The sequence below is a fragment of the Passer montanus genome, unplaced genomic scaffold, assembly GCF_014805655.1.
Source record: "Passer montanus isolate IOZ18808 unplaced genomic scaffold, ASM1480565v1 scaffold7, whole genome shotgun sequence".
NCBI lineage: Eukaryota > Metazoa > Chordata > Aves > Passeriformes > Passeridae > Passer > Passer montanus.
The window spans coordinates 12,092,754-12,117,810 of NW_024372147.1; the positions used below are offsets into that span (position 1 = coordinate 12,092,754).

General features: G+C 35.1%; 1 protein-coding gene across 5 annotated transcripts in view; it reads left to right on the forward strand.

The window, feature by feature from the left end:
- Positions 1-1,375: 1,375 nt before the first annotated feature.
- The window catches only part of KIAA2026 (KIAA2026 ortholog), a 48,112-nt gene continuing 24,430 nt past the window's right edge, over positions 1,376-25,057 (forward strand). For 2 of the 5 annotated variants that reach the window (XM_039729908.1, XM_039729909.1), the window contains exons 1-4: positions 1,378-2,507; positions 4,748-4,948; positions 12,012-13,441; positions 20,448-20,524. In XM_039729908.1, coding sequence (XP_039585842.1) covers positions 1,957-2,507; positions 4,748-4,948; positions 12,012-13,441; positions 20,448-20,524 — 2,259 coding nt within the window. In that variant the 5' untranslated portion in view covers positions 1,378-1,956. Of the gene's footprint in view, positions 2,508-4,747; positions 4,949-12,011; positions 13,442-19,270; positions 19,334-20,447; positions 20,525-23,494; positions 23,540-25,057 lie in introns of all 5 variants that reach the window. The other 3 variants (XM_039729906.1, XM_039729907.1, XM_039729910.1) reach the window with 3 other exon arrangements.

Here is a 25,057-nt window from a genome sequence, read left to right on the forward strand (position 1 = left end):
ACTCGGGAAGTACATAGATAATATATCACAGAACTCCTCGAATACAATATATTTTCCTTATTACATAAGAAAATACAAAAAAGTTCTTATAGATTGATACAATGATGTTTCCTGGTACAATCCTTTTTTTAAAATTATTTTTTAGCCTACTTTGATTGCATACCTAGAAAAAATATTCTCTTTCAAATACTTTGTGATACAAGTCAGAGCTCCCAATAAAGCATATTATCTTGTTTTGTCATATGCAGGCTGTTCTTCACTAAAATTTAATTTCAGTGTGTTGACTCAATATCTCAACTTCTTTCATCACCATAAATTTCAATTTTTGACAGGAGATCTGAATATAGCTGAGATTTTATCACACCAAAATCTCTGAACACGTTTTGTGGCTACTCAGCCTATGAATTGTATGCAGAATTATGACTACAAGTTCTCATAGTCTCAAAGCAAGGCCACACATATAGCAAGAAGCAAAAACTTCTATTAAGCTACTGCTACTATTGTTGCAGAGAGGATAAATGAGCCAGGAAGTGAGTGTTGCAGGTCAGACATCCAACAGGCACAAAACTTCTAAAAGAGCTGCCAGGCTCATCTAGTTTTATTTAATCTACACTAGAAATTCCCACTGTTACTTGAATGGCTGCTTTCCTCAGTTATGTTTTTCCTACAGTTGATTTAACCTCCACACATGTTGCTGGAATCCCTCCACCACTCCTGTCCCTCTGATGATGACTTTCCACCTTCAGCTTGGAGTGGGACTTAGACAAGATGAACACTATTCCTGAGATCAGTTACTGAAGAAAACACAACACAGCATTCCCTCCTTTTTGCAACAGGACATACTGGTCTTTATGGTCCCAGTACAAGAAAGGCATTCAGACTCTACAAAGTATCATTGCAAATGCAATTTCTTAGAGTTAACATTATAAGAAAAGAGAAAATGGTTATCCTACAGCATTTCACAAACCATAAGCAGTGCAGCATCAAAAGAATCTGTAATGAGGGTGCATCATGAAGACTCTGTCTGTGGAAGGGCTATCCCATGGTGGTCATCCAAGCTATAAGAAGATTTCCTTTACAAATCCCAAGTTTCTGCAGTTTTAGATAGAGGAAAGACTATGGAGATGCCAGTACAGCGTGGGACCTGCCCACAGCAGTGTGCTACTTGAATTTATCCTGTGGCCGTGGGATACGCCCAGCAGAACACAGACACTTGAGTTAACTACTGCATGGATCACTACAGTCTTAATGCACAATGATCCTTCCAAGCAGGTTCACCTTCCTGCAGTGTGGAGGCATTTATTCCCATTAAGGGAACTCAATTACGAGCAAGATCTCTGAAGAACAAGAATGCCCATACAGAAGTAGAGGGTTTTTTTCCCCTGCTCCCTTACATTCATTCTCTTCCCCTCTCTCTCCCTCAGCAGGGCGCCCTCAGCTTTTCATATCTTTAGGAACGTGAAGAGGATAAAACCAAAGTCATACACAGAGGTGTGTCTCCAAGTGCTTTGCAGTGCTGTGGAGACCATTACAACTGTGGAGTTCCCTGGCTTCCTGGTGTCCCTTAGGATCTCTTACGGGGTGAGAAGGACTGGAGGAAACGTGAGGGCAAACGTGAGAGGACTACAAGCGCACCCCAGGCCAGGACAGCGCCGTCAGTAGCAGCCTCCCCTCACAAGGCACCAACTCCTAAGGCAAATCGTGCAGAACCGAGTGCAGAACTGAGTGCTTCTGTGAGCTGCTGCCTCGCTTCGGCGGCTGAACACTTGTGGTGGCACACTTCTGACGAGAGACGACAGACCCGTCGGGCGGCACGCTCCCCTCAGCCGCAGCACAGGCAGCGCAGCCCCGCGGGGCGGCGCCAGCGGCGCGGAGGCGCCCCCGGCGGCCGCGTCCCGCCCCCCGGGCCGGCGGGGCGCTGAGCGGTGTCTGTGTGCGCAGGTGAGCCCGGTGCGGATGCGGCGGCCGGGCGAGGCGCAGCGCCGAGCTCCCCGGCAGGTGCCGGAGAACGAGCCTGGGGCCGGAGACATGGAGCCCGGCGGGGACGTGCCGGCGGATCGGCCCTCGGCCCTTCGGAGTGGGATGGAGGAAGCTGAGAAGGAGGCAGATGATGAGGGAGGGAAGGCTGCCTGGCAGCAGAGCCTGAATCCCGAGCTGCAGCAGGGGTACCGCATCCTGCGCGAGTTCCTGCTGGAGAAGTACCGGCCTCTGACGGCGCCGTTCCTGGAGCCCCTCGCGGATCAGGCATTTTTCGGGGAAGAAGGCTCTGGCTCCCTCTTGGGCCGTAAGAGCAGCCAGTCCTTGCAGCAGTTGCCCGCTGGAATATGGCTATTGAAAATGGAAGAGAAATTTTCCAGTGGGCAGTACACAGGGATAGCAGATTTCGTGTGTGACTTCCGGCTCATGCTGGAGACTTGCTATCGGCTGCACGGTGTGGATCACTGGCTCTCCAAACAGGCCCAGAAGCTGGAGATGATGCTGGAACAGAAGTTGGCGCTGCTGTCCCGGTAGGTGTAGAAAACTGTAGGGGCCGTGCCGCGTGTTCTTTACATAAAGTAGAACAGGAGGGTGTGCTTCTTGAAATTCCGTTAAAAGAAAAGAAGCGTCGAACAAAACCGACAACAGAAGGAACACTGGAACTTCCAGTAATTTCAGTAAGATTAACGTTTCCTACTGGGAACTATTCAAATCTTAATTCAAAATGCTTTGGAATTCCAAACCTCAAAATGCCAAATAGAGCACAGCATTTCCTGACTAAGATTTTCCCTCTGAAAGAAGCCTTTTGTGAACATGGAGAGACACTTGTTTACACAAGATGTCAAATGCTTTTTCTTTATTTTATTCTGTCGTGAAACTGGGCTAAACTCTGTATGAATATTTGGCTATTTGAAATTGTTATTTTTATAATCTGTGAAATTTTTACCGCCCTTAAAATATGTAGGAATAAAATACTAAGCCGAAATGACCTGCTTTGAAACAGTAATCATAATCATATAATGAGACACAATGCTTGCCATACGATAGTCTTAAATGGCAAAATGGAAATCATGGTAAGTTGAAATGCAAGTCTTGGGCAGGGACTGCTTTCTTATCAGCCAAAGCAGCTGAAACATAGAAAGCTCTCGAGCTGTATAGTAGAAAGGCCAGTTTAAATCACAACTGAAGTGTATGCTTTCTCATGAACTTGTCATAGTTTAGTCATTATCAGAAAACCGTGGTGGCTTCTTACAGTTTCTGAATGACATAGTATTCTGCATGTGAAAATGAAGAGGTGTTTTTCGTGAAGGATGAAGGTAAAGAAGGAACGATGTTGTATGTAAAGCCGTATATGTTTGCTAGTGACACACATCGTGAACTGCCAGCTGGTAAGAACGTTGCTCGTGTAGGAAGAACACTTCAGGAAAGTGGTGCGGAAGTCACCTGAAAGCAGAGTGAATGTATTCAGTGCTGCTGTAGCCAGAGTATAATTGAAACTGTTTCTGTGTAATGGCAGTTTTGGGATAGTTTGGTAGTAGAAAGGAAGGAGCTGAACATAGTGGGCCATGAATGTTCCTAGTATGCTAAAGTAAAACCTGATTTAAAAAAAAAAATAAATTCCTGGCTTACTTAATAGATTAACTGCTGGCAGATAACTAAATGCAACTACGCAGATTTTGTGTTCTCAAATAGCAATATAGATATTTACTAAAAATAAATTTAATTGCTTTTGTCATTCTTCCATTTAATGGACAGTCTTTTTCAGATAAGTATTAGGAAATACTGAACTGTCTAAAGATAATCCTGCCCCAGTATATAGTGAATTTGTCTTGTATTAACTCTTCAGAGATTTGTAAAGATTTTTTCATTATGTCTCTGTGCACTAGCTTAATAAAAATTTCTAGGACCTGTAAGTATAAAAGATTATGGAACCTAGAAGTCTCAAAGTTCTTTTACAATTTTTAATTAGACAAATTTGTTTGAAATGTTTAACATAATTTTATTTGTAAAATGAAATTGAAGAACTACTTCTTGGAACAATCATTCTTACATTATTACAGAGTAGTGTTTAGGTCAATGATCCCCTTCAAGTGATTCAATCCATATTGGTTGTACAATTCCTGAATGCTACAAGCCACAGAATATTACCTTAGAATGGAGGTTCCTTTTGAATGGAGGTTGGATTTTTCTCCGCTGTCCCTCTAATGTTTTCACAGGTTGTGAAAAAGTCATTCAAGTTTTAATGGAGTCTTTTGAAACAATGTAAGAAGAAATGTAACTTTGCAGATAAGTTTGTAGTGTTTTGTCTTTCAGTTTTTGTAGTTTAAAATAGGATGAAACTGGTATTTAACATATGCTTTCCCAGGCTAAACCAACTAATAGATCCCCAACTGCCCCACTAACAGACCCCATCACCCAGCCCCCTATTTTTACATATCTGCTAAAAAGGATACTTTCTTGTCTTAGGTTTTGTGGAAGTTTTTTCTTTCCAAATACTTATGGACTAAAAGAATTCCATCTCCAAATAATATTTGGCAATTTGTTGTAAATATACAGTTTTTAGCTGGTGTGAAAACATAGGTCATATTAGTGTGTTGGGTTTAAGTTTAGAATTTTATAAAGGAATTTTCAAAATAGAAAAAATGGCTGGTGAAAAAATAACTGTTTTTTTCTGAGTAAGCATGCTTGATCCATGGTTGGTAGGCTAGGCATTGAGGTGCCACTGGTACAGAAATTTGTAGTTGTGAATTGGCTTGCTTTTTTCTTCTAGGCATTTAAGAGAGAAAACATCATTAGCAGTAACATCTAGAGGATGCTATGGGCAGGAGGAGGAAAAAACAGCAGCATGCATTTCTACAAGACGTCGTTCCACGCCTCGCAGTTTAGTAGGTTTGTCAACAGGCATGTTTGAGTCTGTGATGGTTCAAGTTCTAAGACAAGAGGAGCAACTGAGAGCAAAAGAAGAAAAGAGGTAATAAGAAAAACTATTTAGTTTTGGTTTTAAATAGTTGTCTTTCTAGCTTTGTAAAGAGGCTAGCTCCTTATAGCTTTTTTAGGTAAGTAAATGTGGCGCTCTTGTGGTCTCAAGTTCATGACTTCAGTACAGTGCATTCACAAAGCAAAAAGTTGTTACCACTTCCTTGAAAAATTGCTGAGGTAATTTAAATTTTTAATTAAATTACAGCTGCTCTTATTTTAGTGTAGCAAAACTTGTAATATTAACTAAAAGTATGCACAGTAATTTCCTGCTAGTGCATTATGGTTTATGATACGTATCCTTGGACAGTTCTTCATGCAATAATTAGATTAAAAACTAACAGAATGCTTAACTACAGTCTAATTCCATGATCTTGTCACTGCTTCTCTCACTGATGTTTTACTTTAGGAAAATGAAGCTTTGAAGTTTGTTTACTTTATCAGTAATTTGAGTGACTGTGTCTAAACATGGCTCACAATCGTAAGACAGTCTTTGCTTCAGGAAGCAAAATGTTTCTAGCTTTTTACAAAGTTTAGAGCTTTGTAGACTTTTACCCATATGTGACCAGCATGCTTTTAGTTTTGCAGGTCATCTTAATTTTCAGCAGATATGGCTGACTTAAGTGTTAGACAGTACCTTTTTCTGTAGAACTTTCTTCTTTCTTCCAATCCACTAATCTTCTAATCACACTTTGCCGAAGGAAAAAAAATAAAAAATCACTAGGGTTATTGTTTCTTTGGTAAAATTTACTTGTTATGTTAGACAGGACCTTTTTCTGTAGAATTTTCTTCTTTCTTCCAATCCACTGATCTTCTAATCACACTTTGCCAAAGGAAAAAAAAAATCACTAGGGTTATTGTTTCTTTGGTAAAATTTTCTTGTTTTTTGCTCAAATCTGTGTTCTAGAACTTGATAGCAATGTTATGAAAAAGGATATTTTGATTGGATTTTAATTCATTGCTAGAGTAGAACAGTTTACCAAACAAAATAAAAATTATGCTTTTATACACCTGTTTTAAGTACATTGCTGCAAAACTGTAGTAATTAACTTTAAGTCAGTGTATCTGAATATATTCAAAAGTCCCAGATACTGGACAAAAGATGGTTGATTCCACTGAATGTTTGTTCCACAATAACAGAAAATGACCACAACTAGCTTGCCTCTTTACACCCTAAAATTTTGAACTGTGCCACCTATTAAGCAAAAAAAAAATCTGTCAGTAGATAGCTGGTTTAATATTTCTTTGACTCTATTAACCTCTCTAAGTAATTTTGCTTCAGATTTCTTCTCTCAGTTTTATTTCTTAATTGCACCATGTTTTTAAAGTAATTTGTACTTCTCTGTACCAATTGTTTGTCAGCTCGCCAAAAATGTTCCAGAAGTACCTTTTCTGAGTATTTTCATGAAAAGGTCTTGGCAGTTGGAAGGCCTGTAGAGTTAGTTGCACATTTCCAGTGAAGATCACATTTTACAGTATATACAAATTTTCAAATTGGTGTGCAAATAGATGCACCATTAACTTTAAGTCAATGTATCTGAATATACTCAAAAGTCCAGATACTGGACAAAAGATGGTTGATTCTACTGAATGTTTGTTCCACAATAACAGAAAATGACCACAACTAGCTTGCCTCTTTACACCCTAAAATTTTGAACTGTGCCACCTATTAAGCAAAAAAAAAATCTGTCAGTAGATAGCTGGTTTAATATTTCTTTGACTCTATTAACCTCTCTAAGTAATTTTGCTTCAGATTTCTTCTCTCAGTTTTATTTCTTAATTGCACCATGTTTTTAAAGTAATTTGTACTTCTCTGTACCAATTGTTTGTCAGCTCGCCAAAAATGTTCCAGAAGTACCTTTTCTGAGTATTTTCATGAAAAGGTCTTGGCAGTTGGAAGGCCTGTAGAGTTAGTTGCACATTTCCAGTGAAGATCACATTTTACAGTATATACAAATTTTCAAATTGGTGTGCAAATAGATGCACGTACTTTCAACACTATTTTTATTTGAAAATGTATTGCAAATTCTAAGCTTTTGGCTTATTGCTAAAGTATGTATTATATTATTAAGAAGAGAAAATGGTCATTCTGCCACATTTTTTTTGTTTTCTTTAGAAATCTAATACACTGAGGTTGGCACAGAAGAGATACTTTCTAAACAGTATGAAAGACTGCAGCCTTGGGTATTTCAGTTGGAGCGCACAGTGCTGGCGAATCAGTTGTATTTGGATAGGCAGCATCTGCTCTTCACCCATCTTTCAAATGAGTTATCAGGAACATGGAAAAAGGGCTCAGTTTCTGACCACCTAGTAGGCAACTCAAAGTGCTTGTAGCTGTGATTTATGCTTGTAGCCATAAATAATCTTAGTTTAGAATGTCTAAGAGTTACATACTTTCAGTCCCAGAAAAGTGAGACTGCAAATGCAAGGGCCTTTCTATTAAACTTAGCATCATATCTAAAGAAATTGCCTGTTGAAGTCCAAGTCTATATATAATTTTTTTCTTTATATATTTAGATACTTTCATAAGACACAGACATTTTATGATGAAAATTAAACTAAAAATAAATTTAAAATACTTAAACATAAAAATATATATCATGATGTATATTGTATAGAAATAAAAATAAAATACAAATTAAATTTGTTGATTAAATCCTTAAAATACTTTTTGATTATTTCTTTCCCACAAAATCCTTGACATTGTTTTTGCAAGCATTTTTTCAGCTGCATATTTTGGAAGAATATTCTGAAGTGGGATTTTTATCTTCTCTTCTGTAGTTAACTACTGGGAAATCCTCCTCCAAATCTTTTAGACACTTTTATCCTTTGTTGAGAGTTCTCTTTCTCTTTAATTTATCCCTGTCTTGCGCAATCAGATTAACTTTTCTTTATGCAATGTTTTATAACTTTTCCCAAGTGACACATTCATAATGGTAGATTCAACGTGTAAAAAGTGACAAGATATTGTTGCAAAGCTGAATTCACTATTTTGCAACTAACAGTTCTTGTACAGCAGCAAAAGCACTTTCCACCAAAGTACCTATATGACAAGATCTGATTTACTTTTGTTGTCATTCTTGTTTGTAAGCATTCCTTTTATTCAAATGTTGTAATTTTCAGAATATTGACTATCTTCTTCAAATTATGAATTACATTTCTATGAGTTTATTCAGGTGCTTGGTTACATGCTAGGTAATTAACAAATCAACTAATTTAAACATTAGTGAACAATCAATAGTTGTAGCATTATTTTATAATTGGAAATTATGACTAGTTAGTTAGAAACTGAAATATAAAGGAAGATTCCTACCGAAATTTTTAAAACCACCAGTGAATGGCAGATAATTGACTGGTTGATTTTGGTGGAAATTAAGTGTCTGTATGGGTTTGCTTTGTTGAAAATTATGTAGGTAGTTCTCTATCTTTCATCTCTGAAAACATGATCCTGGGATAGGTTTCAGACATGTTCATTAAAACAAAGAATTGAATTCTGGCTGCAAGTTAGTAATTTAGTTAAGGAAATTGTGGAATAAGGTATGCTTATATAGTCAACTTTGCTTTTTATGAGGGTGTTAGCATGGAATTATCTGGATCCAGTGGTAAAATATGGGGTATGTAATAATATGATTAAAGATATTTGAGATAAGGTTTTATGGACATCTCCAAATTTAGTATCTTCTGACTACTAAATCTTGGCTTATTTTAGAATAATATATAATATTGTTAATCTGTATGTAACTTTCTATTTTATTTTTAAGAGCAAGTTTGTAAAAACAAGTTGTTGTTAATTAAAGCAGTTCCCTGTGTCTTGTCATTAAGAGTTCCAGTGTCTGACCTTTTACCTGTGAATCAACACCTAAGTAGGTTAGAGGTGGTAATAGGGAAAACAAAATAAAATCTGGGCTTTGTCTCCTCACCAAGAAATCTCCTGTTGCAAGCAAGAAGAAATTTGCTGGTGATATGTGTTGGCTGCCTTAAATAAGGAGGGAAATTATAAGAGTAGGGAGTTATGAGCAGGGACATTGTTTCAGGTGTTAGCTCTACTTAGGAATCATGTTTACACAGTTTTAGAAATCAGATGCCACTCAAGAGCTGCAAAACAACTGCTGCAGATGTGTTCTAGAAATATGGCCATTCTTAGTCTAGAAAATAAGCTTCACCTTAGGATAGTTCTGTAATTACTCTAAGTACTGTAAGTCCAGTACATGTATGCAAACATATTTCTGTAAATGTAACTAAAAGTATGAAACAAGTTTTTTTACAGTTGCTGTCATTATGAAAGCCAAATGTGTATGTCCAGAGAATTTCTCAATATAAGGGTATCTGTACCACTAAAGTATCAAATGTCTCTCTTCCCTCCCTCTCTCCAGTTTCTCTCTTCCTTCACCCTTGCTCCCTTGCCCTGTGTCCTATGCCCTCTTTACTTCCCTTTATCCTCTCAAAATTACCCCAGGAAAAAGCTGTACTCTTCAAAAGCAGGAAGACCTCCATAATGAAGATGTAAAACTATGCTATTATTTAGATTTTTTTTCTTGAATATCTGCTGATAATAGAATGACAACATATATTGTCATTCATATAAAACATATAAAACAACACCTTAAAAACAAGGCAAACTTTTTACACGTGAAACAACTCACAGTTTTCTTTTTGAACAACCTTTCAAAACATTCTTAAAAATTATACAGTAATTGTAATTTTATCTAAGCAGAGGTATCTATCTATCTGTGAATCCAGGGTATTATATTTATTTTGATAATTCTACCTTGATTTAACTTACTACTTGGTAAGAAGTTGAAACTGCTTGTGAAGACAATATTTTTTGATTGCCTACTGCTTTTTCTTATTAAATGATACTGAAATGTTGTTGTTTCTACCTGTGTTCCCTCTCACCATGTACTCACTGTTTAGTCTTGTTGCCATACCATATTAATAGAGTTCACACCTTTTGGAGGCGAGAGGTTATTAGGAAGCATGTTTTACGTTTAGGAGGAATGAGGGAGTGGGATCCAAGAGTGCTATGAAATTTATATTTGAGACCACTTTTGCATAATATAATTTCTTCCTTTGTGTCACTGTGGCATTAGTTATTTTTATTTATTTAATTTATTTTTATTTATTATAACAATGCAATATTAGCACATTTAAATAGAACATAAATTAGAATAAAAATAATGCCCACTTCACATGTGCAAGTAGTATTGTTGAATTTAGTGGTTTGTTCACCAAGAATGGCTAACAGAAGTTTGTGCTGAAAAGTGGGATTTTGTCTTTATATTCTTAAGTTAATGCTGTACTGGGAGACAGATTTTAAGAATTTACTGACCTATTTGCTTTTACCTTTTATGTTTTACGTAAGTCTGTACTTCTGCATTTACTAGATATATAAATAACAAGAATGCATGTATGTGGTATTAAACATTTTTGTACAAATATATAGTAACAAGTCACAGAATATTTAATTTTATTATAGAATATAAAGTATTCAGTCAAGTCTTACTGTATTTTGTTACTTTTCATACACATGGCCTGTTTCTCCTGTGCCGATACTAAAATGTGAACAAAACTACATTTGTTGCCTTTTTTAATTGTTGAGATAGCTAGTAAATAGTTAATGGTTGAAATATATGCGCTTCAAGCTAGAAGCAACTATCAGCTTCATGTTGTCAAAAGAAATATTTTAATTTATTATTACTCTTTTGCTGAATTTGGAAGGCATTGATGCTTTGAATAGATACATGGCATTTACTTGGAACTTGTTTATGAAGAAATAAAATTGGAGGTTTGCAATTTGGAAATAAGGATGTGTATATGTAGCAGGTCACATTTGTGTTAGAGGCAGGTGATAGTTTTCACCAATGATAGACCTTCAGAGAAGAAGATAAAAGAAGCTTAGGATGACTTCTAAAAAAATTTTCTGTAAGTACAGCTGTATCCTAATCCTGTCTTTTGGAATCTGGTTGTGTCTTCACGCAAAAATGTTAGTTTACTAGTGCAGCAGCGTTAAAGAAAATTTACTTCTGTTGGTAGCTTTTGATATTTGTATGATTCGTGCAGATGTCCAGTTTTCTGCTTTGGATATAGATTGAAATATCTTGTGTCGTAGATGGTAAACTACATGTAATTGATGATATGAAATGAAAGCATTTCTTTTTCCAAAAAGTGTTGCCCTTAAATTTCATTATGAATTTACAAATAAAATCAAATAGAAGTTCCCAGTCTGTCATATGAGGTTTGCATACTGCTGTCATGTTTCCTCTTGCTAGTGTTTTGTGTGGATTCCCAGATTACTCAGAAGTTTTTACAGGCTTCTGGTTATTGATAACTTCTTTCTCCGAATGCATGTTATTTCTGTTCTATCCTGTTTTTTAAATAGGGGGACCAGAACTGAATAAATTTTCTCAGGTGAGGGCAAACCAATTAATAGCATAACATTTTATTTTTGGTATTATTTCCCATCACATTCTTTGTGTGTCCTTATACTTGTTTCTTTTTGACCACCACTGCAAACTGACTAGTAACACAACTTGGGGTGGGAGGTAAAATGGCTCTTGTGCGTGTAAATGAAGCACTTAGTAATTAGGCAGGTATACTTGTGTGCTGAGGAAGGGAGGTAAAAGGGAGGTGACATGAGCCACAGGGCAACCGTTTCAAAACAAGATTTACCTGGAATTTGTTTCAGAGATTTTTGTGTGGATAGTTTGTTGGAAATATTTAATTCTGTTTAAAAGATATTGAGGAAGGAAATATATATATATTTTTAAAATGCCTGAAAGTCTAAACAGCTCGAATTATTGATATATGCCAGGCTTTTTTCTTATCTTTTTCCCTTTTTAAAACTAGTGGTGATAGAAAAAAATTACAATAATTTCCCATTTTGGCTGATGCATTCTACACTGTAAAGTAAGACAAACTGAAGTAAAACTTCAGTTTTACTGTGCTCTTGTTAACTTGGAGATAAGTATGTTTGATGTACTGTAGTTCTGGGTTTTTTTCCTCTGTCATTTCTTTTTGTTCACCTACTATTTGAATTTTCATGAAATTTCTTTTAATAGGCAGAGAGATCAAGAAAGAAAAGAAGCAGAAGAAGCTAGTCAGAAAGAAATAGAAGAATGGGAAAAATCACTTTTAGCTCAAGCAGCACCTACAAGGATGGAGACAATGTGGGAGATTCCAGCTATTGGTCATTTTCTGTGCTTGGCCCAACAGATTTTAAATTTACCTGAAATAGTATTCTATGAATTGGAACGTTGTCTTCTGATGCCTCAGTGTAATGTTTTTTTATCTAAAATAATGACTTCTTTGTTAAGTCCTCCTCATCGCAGACCTACATTACATCGCAGGCCTACATTTTCCTACAGGACTTGGGAAGCAGCACTCAGAAAGAAAGTGCAACACTGGTATACTGTTGTGGGGCAGACTGACAATCCTAATGGTGCTGCAGAAAAACTTGGATTGTGTCCCCAGTTTTTCAAAGTTCTCGGAGAAGTTAATCCCTTGGAGGATAAACCATTTCATGAGCTGCCATTCTATCAAAAAGTATGGCTGCTAAAAGGTCTCTGTGACTTCGTATATGAAACACAAAAGGATGTTCAGGATGCAGTGCTAGGTCAGCCTATCCATGAATGCAGAGAAGTAATTCTTGGTTATGACTGCTTGGAAAATGCATATGTTCATTTTCCACAGTTCTGTGGTGCAGATGTTCGAATTTACAAACAAAAACCTTTTCGGGCTCCTGAATTCCCATCTCTTCCCATCAAAGTTAAAAAAGTACCACGTATTAAATCGGAAAGAGTAAAACATGAATATGGAAGCAAAAACAATGGGGAGGTCAGTTCTGCTGGGAGAGAACTGCTGTGTCATTCCAAGACAGAAGGAGAGAAAAGTAGGGATATTGTTATTTGTCCAGAAAAAAGAACACGTTTAGGCAGCTTTAGAGTCGCTACAGAGGAGCTGAAGGTTGACTGTGAAATAAAAGGCTCAAGAGTTTGTGACATCAAAAAACCTGGTTGTTATAAAGAGAACTTAAGGAATTTGATTACTTCAGAAGAGATTGTGGATATGGGTGGTCACCCAAGTTCAGAAGAAATAACAGATGTGGAGAATGGACAAGGTTGCACTGAAATGGCCAGAGTAAGATCTGAGCTGAGTCCATTCAAGGTGAACACACTGAAAGCTTGCCAAATGCATGTCAATGGCACTTATAATGAAAACCAAGGCAGAAATTACCATGAGTCTGCTGAAGAAATGGTGCTAGAGACCTTACTGCAAAATAATAAGAAATTAAATAAGATGCTGGCAAAAAAGAAGAAAAAGAAAAAAAAAAAGTTGAAGGATATTCTAAATGAAAATCTACAGAGAAAATTTGATGACTTGCAAAGAAAGCGTGAGATTCATCTTCACCCATTCAAATCTTATAAGTCTGAGATCCAGAACAAATTGTTTTTAATTAAAAAGAAAGCAAAACATAAGAAGCACAAGTCCGGTAAGTTGACATTTTTACTTGTAGTAAAAATTAGGAGGATAGAGATGTTTTTTTAAAGTTGTTTTCTTAGTTGATAAGTTACATTTTATTTTGTGATAAAGGACAGCCTTATTGCCTTAGACAATTTGGATATTAACTTTAGAGTCAAAGTTACCTGCCTGATAACACAAGCATATAAAACATTGTTTGATTACACTGTTATTCATTTGCAGAATGTATCTTTAGAGAACATAATTACAAGAGTTAATTTGTTGCAAAAAATATTCAGGACAATAAATTTAACTGACTGGTTAGCATCAGAGAGTGTCACTTGAAGGCATTTTATGGTATCTTATATTATAGCAATTGTGAAAATGTTTCTCTATTTTCTGTTTTATATTACTTTATCCAAATTATGAAGAAATACAGAGTAATTACATGAGATGATGAATCTAAAATCATTCATAGTGAAACTGTGCAGTGTTAGGTCACCAAACAGTACTGCTTTGATTGTGGGCCTGGGTCCAATAATCAAGATGCATCAGAATTTATGCTGATGACATTTTTATTACAGAATTGGGCAACATCTGGTTAAGTGTTTCAGGTAAGTGATACACAAACCAGATTTCAGTTAACTCACTGGAAAATTTCAAAGGTATTTGCAGAGTACAGCTACAAAGACCTTAAGTAAGTTCAAATTGTTCAGGTAGCTGTAGTATTTTTGATGTCATGTGAAGCAGCGTAAAAGCTTAATCTGTTTGAGTCCTGAGCTAAGCCATCTCTGCTAGATTTTAGCAGATTCTTTCCAACATTATATTTTTTGAAGTGACAGGCTGCTTTTCAGAACAGTGTAGACTGACAGATAAATATTGGATTTCATCTGAAAAGCAGAAAGCCAAAATCAAGAATCTGAGTGACAAAAAAATGTCTTCTAAAGGTTAAGAAACTAGTCAAGGTCTGATGACAGTGCATGTAGCTAGAAGTCAAAATTTAAAGCTAAGAGAACAAGTAATGTTTAGATCCTAAATATTTGCACATAACAGCCAAAGAACTGTCTTACTATTTAAATCGCAAATTCCTCCCTCCAAAATATTTTATTGCCCACATCTAAACAGAAGTTTCAAGAGTTGCAGTTGAAGTTCATATATGTAGTATTCAGGAAAACTAATGTATTTTACATTTACTTTTGTGACTTAGCTCTCCACATGTGTCACTGTTTTCAGTCTTAAAACCAAGCAAACTGAATAACAACCCAAATGGCAAACAAGGACTCTAGTTTGGAGAAGTGTTGTCCTTTATCTTCTGATTTGTTGATGCATTTCCCATCTTATTCTGACTACTTCTTGATTTGACCTTGCTGGAGAAAATTTTGCAATAACTTTACGGCATTGCAAGAAAGCACTTTTCTTCCTATGGTTGTTAAATCTCCATTGGTCCTGTAGCTGCTAGGCTGAAATGGATAGGATTGGATTCAATTTGTGCAAATATATTGTTGTTTTGTAATGTTTCCCAATGTTTAAGGCTAAGTAGTATTTCTTAAAGATTGTCTGAAATTAAATCTTTTGTTTAAAGATTCCCTTACAATGTAGAGCAGAAAAAGTGATTTAGTAAAGCTTTTTCTGAGTCCCCAAAGACAGCTGATTTAAACCTGATCCTAGTCATAAAAACTCTTTACAATGTTATTTAAAAGTACAGTAAGTAGAAGAGAACATCAGGAATGTAAAAGTGAGTATTTTTCATTACTTTTCAACAAAATTATTTTTTTCCTGCTATTGGTTCTCTTAGGCAGCTAAGTGGAACTGTGAGTCACAGTTTGTGTTTCTATTGAGATGATTTACATATTCCTCACTTGCTGTGGCAGTGGTACTCATAGTGAATATAGACTGGTCATTTCAGTTTTTCCATCTGAAAATACTTCACAGAAGTATTGTGAGAGGAACTTACTGGAGAATATAGCTATATTATGACCTTTACCATAGTGACAAAGTTTTCTTACCATTTATGAAAAGGTGTGACCACTTTACTGAATCTATGTCTTTGAAACAAGGTGATGGTTATTACTGGGCAGTGTTCTGTGTCAGAATTATTTACAGAGTATTACTGAATGTAATGGAAAGACAGAGTCAGAGCAGTTCTGTAAAAAACTGCATGTTATGCATTAATTTTTTAATGCTATTTTCTTACCGGAGTTAGGTAAGTTTCAGTGCAAGGCACAGCGCAAGACCGTGAGAATCCTACAACTGCATGTTTGAAACAGGGATTGGATGAAATTCAGAACATTTGTAGGGTTGGGAAAATAGAAGGGACCAGAGGCTGCTTGAAATAACTGTGATGTGCCTGATGTAGTGGTTGTAGTAATTGCAAATTGAATCTCTTTTTATTCCAGTTGGTCTAGAAAACACCAATTCAGCACATGATTTTAGAAGAACCTTGGATATAAATTCTGTACCATATACTCATGGTCTGGAAAATTCTGCTGAAGTCCATTTTACTGCATATTTTATTTCTTTAGAGTACCATTACATTTTGTGTATAAAGTCAAGCATTGCTTGAATGTGAGAAAATTAATTCAACAGTCTGGCAGCAATTTTGTAGTACTTGGTTTACTGTCCTTGGAAGTTTAATAATCAGAAGTCTTCTGGAGGCTTTTCAGTGTTGTAAAAGCTTTGTTGTGTGGTCTAGCCTGTAGATAAAGGAACAGCCAGTTGATCATGTTGAAAACATTAAGTGAGATATTCCAGCAAGTAACAATGTACTCCACGCATTAAGCTTCAGTGCCACTGTCTTCAGAAACCTGTACCACTCAGGTTTTATAGGGTTTCGGACATTGTTCTGTAAATCAGCAATATTAATGCACTTGTTCAGACCAATTTAGCTAATCTGACTATATAAAAGTTTGTGCTGTGTCAATATAGAAACTTCAAAACTCTATAATAATGCTTCATTTTCCAGATTGTATCATGTTATATTTTGTAAAAGAAGAGCTGTTGGGGGCAAGATAGGAGAGTAGAAGGTTAAAAGGAAACAGGATATGTACAGTAGTTGCCAAAACTTTGAAAGATATAAAGTGTGTCTTGCAAATTTGTTAATGGAAAGATAACAGGGCCTGTTACTTAATTTGATAACACTGCAGTTGCTGCTAGAATTTAGTGAAAAAAACAGAAATTCTTGCAGTTGGACAGGGCTAACTTAACTGTATTCTACCATGACAAATACTACTGAGTTAGTGTTTGATATTAAAAACATCTATTGCCTCATCTGGGATAACAAGCCTTTGCACCATATCCAAGAAAAAAGTTGCAGTCTTTAAAAAAAAATTATTAAAATAAGTTTTAATTCAAAATTGCACTGTGTTGTCACATTATAATTTGAAGCATGGATTGACATTGCTTTTGTACTTCAAGGAGAAGCCACAAGAACTCATATACCAGAGTTCATAATAAAAAGTTTTACTAGATTTGTAAAATGTTTCTGTTTTCAAATCATGTTGATCCCAATGTAGAAGAAGTTATAAATAGGTTGTATTGTTCTTGCTGAAGTAATTCACAACTGTCAAGAACATTTGTGGGACTCCATGTTTTATTAGTCTCATTTTTATGCCAAAAATAGTACTAGAAGAGATCTGAATTATCTCTTTGTTTCTCCTTCTTCACCCTTAGATGGCAGAAACAACTTGAGATGACTTATGTTTTAGTTGCATCTAATCTCCCTCGTGTGGTTTTTGGATGCTCATAATTAGTGTTCAGGTCCTACTTACATTACTTTGTTAATTGCTTTTCACTGACAGTGTCTGTAGAATTTGTTTTGGCTTGAAAGGAAAACCTGTGGCAGTCAGATTTCCCCTAGACCTACTGAACTTAAGTTTAATTTCTTAAGAATTTTCACAGTGCTGGCTAAGGGTTTCTTGGTTAATAAAGTGTTGACTTCCTATGAACTCCTGTTGTGGTGAGGTGCCTCATAGTCTCTTCCACTCTAAACTAAAACCAAACTGAGATATGGAGCCTTTTGGAAAAGACTGTGTGGAGACATAATTATTGATTAGGGCACAGTAAATTGTTAGTGAATGTAAAGTTACACTGGAATATCTTTAAATGTGGACAGGAAGTAGGCTGTGTTGAATTGAGTAGGTGAACTAAGCAGATTATGTATATGAGATCCTTAATTTATAAATATCAAACTAAGGTTTAATAAAGTTATGCCAAGGTTCTAATGTTTTTCTTTTTGGTTGCTTTTAGTCAGTAATTAAGTTTATTTGTACATTGAGTATGCTCGGAAAGACACAGTGCACCATGTTTCAATACGCACTGCGATCTAACTGCTGTCAGAAACATTACTTCATCTGCTCAGGAATTAATATAAGCCTTTAAGATAATTTCTTCATCCAGGATTATGGACAAAAGATCTCTAGCAGACCTCAGTGATTTGAGAAGTTGCCTCTCACCAGTGATTTTGTTATCAAAAGACACCGTTAGCTGGGTCTTTCTAACCAATTATTTAGGAAAGATACTTGAGTTTATTACACAGTTGCAAGTCTGGGTGCTGAGGGGGATATACGCAGAACCATCACACCTCTGGGTCACAAACCTGGGTTTTTATGTACTTACTAAAAATATATTTCACCTATGTAATACTTATGAATTACAGATAACTGCCAATTGTGAAAGATTTGGTTTCTGTTACGGTTGTTTAAAGCTGAGAAAGGATTTTTGGAAAACCAGATAGAAGCTTTTCTAAAAGGGAGCAATTATCAGTACTATCTCTACAACTTCTTTCTAATATTAATTTTGTATTTTAAAAGGGTGTTACCGAGATAGAAGATTAATTTGCTGTAAGTAGTTTGCTGTATATATTAATTCCCTCCCATCGCAGAAGTATCTGTAGGGGTTTTTTTTCATTTTTAATACATGATATCAAAAAATGCCTACACCATAGGATGTCTGGTGTCAAAAAAATGGGACAAAGACTGTAATGTTGCTCTATACAGATGTGTGCTTAGCTCACAGCAGTTACCAGCAATTCTGTAGATCTTTTGGTACATATATTCCAACAACTATGCTTTATGATATGTCAGACTCTATTTTTAATTTAATGAGTAAGGCTCATTTTCTTGTGCTTCTAGAAGGTTTCTTTTAATTCTTGATATGTCTGTAACTGTATCTTTCCTACTTCATGCTTTTCAGATGCTGATGTGAAGAAAGAAATGTTTATTTTATTTGGGTTTCTAATTATTTATAACTCTTTCTAAAAATTTTCCTCCTTTCATGATGATATATTAGGGAAAAGAGAATACTTCTGTTTAACTGTTACTTCTTGAATTACACTGCATCATACGTCATATAGCATTGGATGCTGAAAATAGTCAAGTAAATACTTGTTGAAAAATATGTTGAAAGTATTCAAGTAAAATGAAAATTCTATTTTAAACATATTAAAATTTTCCTTTTTTATAAAGAAGCAAGACAATCTATCTGCCTTTTTTCATTTTATTTCCAGATAACATTTTTTAAAAGGAGCCACCATATGACCAGACTTCTTTTTGAGTCATTTTGTCAAGAAAGCTTCTAAGTGTCTACTTCAGTTCTTTCAATGAATAGCATTGTTTTCAGTAGTAGCATGCAGCTATGTTCATAAAGCATATAATAAAAATGCTGACATTTTTGCCCATTGTCAGACTGTTTGGGTTATTGTTCTAGTAAATAAGCTTCTCTGTTTTATCACTTATTCTCTAATGTGAAATATGTAAGTATTTATTTTTGGTATTTGAGGGCTCTTTAAATTTTTTAATATGTTTGGTATGGGTAGTTTCTAGGTTACTTTATTGATTTTAATATAGTTTGATTTTATGTGGAGTTTCAGATCTAGATTCTTCAAGCCCTGTGCCTTGTCCCGTAAATGTGTTTGTTTCAGAGTCAGGTAAGATGTTCAGGAAACTCATAGTGTAATAAACTGGAAAAATAGATGCATGGGCATCTATGAATATTTGTATGTACACGTACATACGCATTTGCACACACTTAAAGCATCTGTTAGGAAGAAGGTTAAGTGCGATATTTTCATTAATTTAAATATTGAAACTGCCTGTGCTTGTGTTATTACCTAGTACCTGCAATCATGCTAGTTGACAACAAATTCCACATTAAATTATTATTTTCTTCAAGCTCTCTTTTTGTTTAAGGTTTTAAGTTATTGTTTGGAACTCCTGATTGTGAACAAGTGTTAATAATAGAATGATGGTTTTGGCCTGAGTGAAAAAGTTAAAGGTGATTTTGTTTGAATTTACCATATGGATGTAGAAATAACCATATAAGAAACTTTGCTGTCTTGCTTGGTGGCATAACTACTTGATTTGAGAAATGTGTATGATTTGTGAACTCTTATACTGTAGGCAGTAGAGCACTTCCTTACCTTCACAGAGATTTAGATTTTTTGTTATATCTGTTTGCATATAGCACAGCTGCATGTGAAGTGCATTACAGGAAGTTGTTTGCCTTCTAAAAACGTTAGGTATTGCCACAGGCAAAGAAAACAAATCAATCTAATTTCCTTGATAAATTCAATAAGTTCAGTCAGGGATTTCTAGATACTACTTGTGGTTTCCGGGTATTTTTTTACTATTACATACAGATATCCCAGATCCTAATGTGTGGTTCTTTAGAGTGTTAGAGAAACAAATCTTGCAGGTAAGAGGCTCTGTTTCTTATGTTTGTGTCTTAAGTTCTGGATTTCACTTCTTTCAGAAGAGTGGCGTCAATGTTACTTTTATGACTTAGATTTTTAGGTTCTGTATTATTGAAACTGTAGTGGGCTTTTTCTTTTTTTTTTTTTTCCTTCCACTCCACACAAAAGATTGCACAGGTACTTGTTCAGTGCTTGCTTCTGCTGTCTAGTTCTGATTCATCATGTTTATGTGACTTATTGAAAACCATCTGTTAGCTGCAGTTTAACTTACACATCTGTATGTAATTTAGTTTTATTAATAAAGTACAATGAACAGCATTATGAAGCTTTTCTCTTTTAATCTTACAAGGAAAAAAATCATTATCTAAAAAAGCAATCACAAAGAAGAGGAAAGGTGTCAGAAAGTCTACCATACCAGAATTTCAGGTAAATTATTTTATTCTTTGTTTTAGACACTTGAAATCTGAATATCTGTGAAATAAATCCTTTAGTTTCTGGTAGAGACCTTGGAAATACTGAAGCTTCTAGTTTTTAAGGCTTAAACTGATATTTTTGGAAGTACATTTCACCTTCTCATGGTAGAAAATATTTTACCATTTTTATGAAGTGCAGCTGAAACACTATTTTCAGTATTGTTTATGATTCCAGATATATCTGTTACATTATAAAACCTGTAAAAACTAGGACTTGTTAAAGATATTTTTATGGTAGATATAACTGTTTGGGTTAAAATTACTTGATTTTGTATGAGGTGTGACAATGTGGTTCTTGAATTGAAATCTGGCTTAGTTCACTGAAGGACTTCCAAAAACTTTACAGGCAACTGTGCTTACCCTGCTTGCAACTGTTGTTCCTTATCAGCATGTGATTTCTAGGCCTCTAGGACCTCTTAGGCTGCAGAAAGTAACAAGAGTATTAATTATGCTAATATGGTTTTGTGGTACTGTAGTAGAAGTGTTACAATACTTCAATTCTAAGTTGCTCTCTATGTATGCAAGGCTGCTTGGATTAAAGTTCTCCTTTGGCTGTCTTTTTTTTTTTCCTTCAGAAAGCAGTCTGTGCGAGTTTGGCCAGTAGGCTTGCATTGAATCATGGCTGTATTGTAATACCCTCACCCTGAATCAGTTGATCCCATCATGATCATGTGTTTCAGATGGAGCTAGTAGAATTTCTTGTGTTAAAATTGGGTAGTAACAGTTAATGTTGAGAGATGACTGATATTTAAGTGCACACTGACTTTATTTATATTGTAATGGTGATAACTAAAATGTTTTCTAATAGCTCCAGAAAACAGGTACGTGTCTAATTTGTTTTTTTCGAAGCACTTTGTGTGCATGCCATGGATATATACAGCTAGTTTAGAAAAAAATGTCTTGCATAATTAAATAGCTGCATTTAAGCAGTCTATTAAAACTTAACCCAATCTTTTAGCTTTAGTAGATAAAACGTATGTATATCTATCTAAATGTATACTTCTGTAAAACCTTATATTAAAATGTGGCAAAATACTTTTGACTCTTTTGGTCAAAGCTAGGACTCATATCTGTTTTAGGTCAGGTTCAAACTGATTAGTATTCAGCAGTTTATTCTTATGAGGGAGCTTTTTAACAACTTGACTCATTCAAGCGGTATGACTGTAAGAAGAATTTGCAGATATTAAACATTTTATATTTGGAATAATACTAAGACTTCTGAGAGTCTAGTAATTTATGCTTTAATATACTCTTCCCCACATACACAAATGGCCAAATTTTATGAAATTATGTAAGTAGTTGAAGGTACAAGTATATTTTTTAAATATTTAGAAAACGGCTTAGAACTTGCAGGCCCTATGAGATATAATGGAGGGCATAACCACAAGAATATTGCTATTCATGTCTATATATCAGGTCTTTTGGAGTGCAAGTTAATAAATTAAGAAGTATAATATGCTTCATGTGCCTGTAGCCTACAAATGTAAAAAAAACCACAAACCCAACCAGCAGGCACTTTAGTTTATAAGATTAGGTTCTGTACTTAAGTATGGATCTTCTGAAAATCATGACTTGGCTTTAAAACTGAGTAAATGAGTATTAATAAGTCTTTTAATATGTGCAGTGACACAAATCAAATCAATTATTAGTGAAAATTCAGAAGGTAATAGTGCTACTTAATCTAATATTTAGAATACCATTTTTATAATATATAGCTCAAGCCTGCTTTGAACAAAATCCCCAAAGCCCTGCAAACAACAAAACAAACTCAAATCAAAAGCAGATGCAAATTAAATTCTTTTTACCAAATAAAGATGCACAAAAACCAAGTCCTGGTTTTAATATTTTGAGCATTATTGGAGAAGTGAGTTTACAGCTTCATAGATCATTATTTAGTTGTCTCTTGCTTATTCTGAGCTTCTTGTTACTGTTGCTCATTAACATTTTAAATAAATTAATGGTAGTTATAGTGCTGTACAGAAGAGACACTAATGTGTTTTGGGGTTTTTTCCCAGTTAAAGAGTACATTTAGTGTTCCACTTAGTCTTTTCTCCTTTCACTTCATGTACATTCACACACAGCTGTATAGACCTACATGTATGATAATTAAGGAGAAAAGGAATATGCATGCTCTTTTTCAGTGTGTCTTTACAATTTTGGTTTTATCATCTATGGTCTATATTAAATGCAGATCTCAAGAGGGGCTATTTCGATGTTTTCCACATGTAGATGTCAGTGATAAAAGAGCAGCTTCATAGGAAATACAATTATAATTAACATTATAATTATATTACACAAATAACTTGAAACAAAGTGTGAGACCCTGTTGAAGTGCGTTAAAATTCTGCAAAAATTTTGTCTGTAGTTAAGGGGGCAAGGAAAGAGCATCAGTGGTCTGGGAAATACACTGGGTTCTATAGTGCTAGAGAGTTCATTTATGTGTTGATTACAGGAGAGTCCCAAGTTGGAATGGAGCTTGAGCCCCTGTCTTCCCTTAAAAATTCAGGGCAGATTTTTTTTGTCTTTCTTCCTTGAAGTCCTAGGAGTCAATGAGGGTCTTTGAGAGATTACTGAGATCTGAGGTTGCATTATAACATGAAAGTTGAACACTGAATTTGAAATTTTACTGAATATCTGAAGCTTCCACTTCAATTGAAACATAATTGGTATACAAATGAAAAACGGGATGCTTATTGCCTATGATAAATAAGTCCCTATGTAGTAAGTACTATGCCAGATGTGATGGTGATTTTTTTGCAGGTAACATGTACACAACTAATGAGACTAAATTAATGTGAACATTTACAGGCTGAATCTTTAAGCCACTATGCTGTGTTCTGGAGAACAGGAGCTAATCTTTCATTCTGTCTGATAATTCAAAATGGAAACATTTTTTCACTTCATATTATTTTCTTCATGATAGGTGATTAGAAGGCATGTTCTTCAAGAACCACGTGTGAAACTACCAGTAAGCTATCAAAATGTGACAAAATTATTAGATTGTAACATTAATATCTTTTTTTTTGCCTTCATGTTAACTTATCCATGAAAACATGCATAACAATTAGAAGTCAGTGTTGTTTGTAGAAAACTGAATCTCTAAGTTCCACCAATTACCAGCCATAAGCAAAGAACACTGAAATAGAAATAAGAATCTCATTGGGAGAAATAGCATCTAGAGTCCATACCAAAATGAATAAAGTACACTACACTTTGTTATTTTCATCACTGTTCTTTTTGTTCTTCCTTCAAAACACTAGCTTCATTCTCTAAGATAGGAAAAGCTGAACACGAGAGAAGTTTCAGAATTAGCTTTTTCCCAGTCAGTGTGCGTCTTTATTTTGTCATCTCAAATCATACTGTGAATTAAAAAATCAAAGTTTTTTCTTGAACCCTTTTTATAGTGCTTTTTTCAGTTCAGTATTGGAGTATTTAAAATGCTAAACTAATTTGACTATGAATCCTCCAAGCTCAGCTGCTGTTACTTTCCTTATGTTATCAGTAGGTAATTGACACACAGTTATGACCCTCAAATGTACATCTCATATGATCAAAATTATCACTTAGAGATTTGATTACTCTTGCCTCTCAGCCCCAGCCCCAAGGCAATTAAACTTGATTTATTTGCATTGTTTTTCACAATTATGTAGTTTGTATTGGTCTAGTAGAAGAAAATAAAAAGTAACAATGGACTTTCATAACTGAATTGTCAGGTATATAGTAAAAAAATGGATTATGGTTGTGTAGGGAAAACCTTTATCCATGCCTTTATTGACTTTTGTCAAGGACTTTGTGATGTACTTTTTTGCTTAATAATATAGTGTCATGGATTTCTTCACAGGCCAGACAGAGCCAATATTTGGCTTCAGTTTATATTTTTGGTATTTTGGACTACTTTAAGTACAGGATATGCATTTTGAACCTAATTACCCATACTGTTACCCATAGTCATTTTGTTTTCTGCGTTAAGAAAGATATCTTTCACAAGTAAATTTTGCATACACAGACTGTGGCAAGACACTGCCAATTTCCTTATTAATTTGTTGTTCTAAACTTAATAGATGTGAAAAAGGTAAACTTTGATTTGAGTCACTCAGTTTCCTCAATGCTGCAAATGTACACAATGTAATGAAAATAATGGCACATGTGCACTTGAGGTTTCTGAAATTTGCTTTGCTAAAAGTGTTCAGTGTTTTAATAGAGACTAGCAAAAGTGCTTCTTCGAATATGAATTTCCTGAAAATCAAAAACTGCACCTGAATTTGAAGTAAAACTATGTTGCTATAAACTACTGATTTGGTAAAAATACTTAGCAGTTGTTTGATTAAAACATTTTCATGAGGGTGTGTTTTGTATGGGTTTTTTAATTTAATTTTCTTAAATTATTGCTACATGTTTTCAGTGAAAGGAAAACATGTCCACCTAAGGGTGTTCAGAAGAAGCAAGTCTTATTACAACATAATCCAAAAAAACCTAACATCTTAAT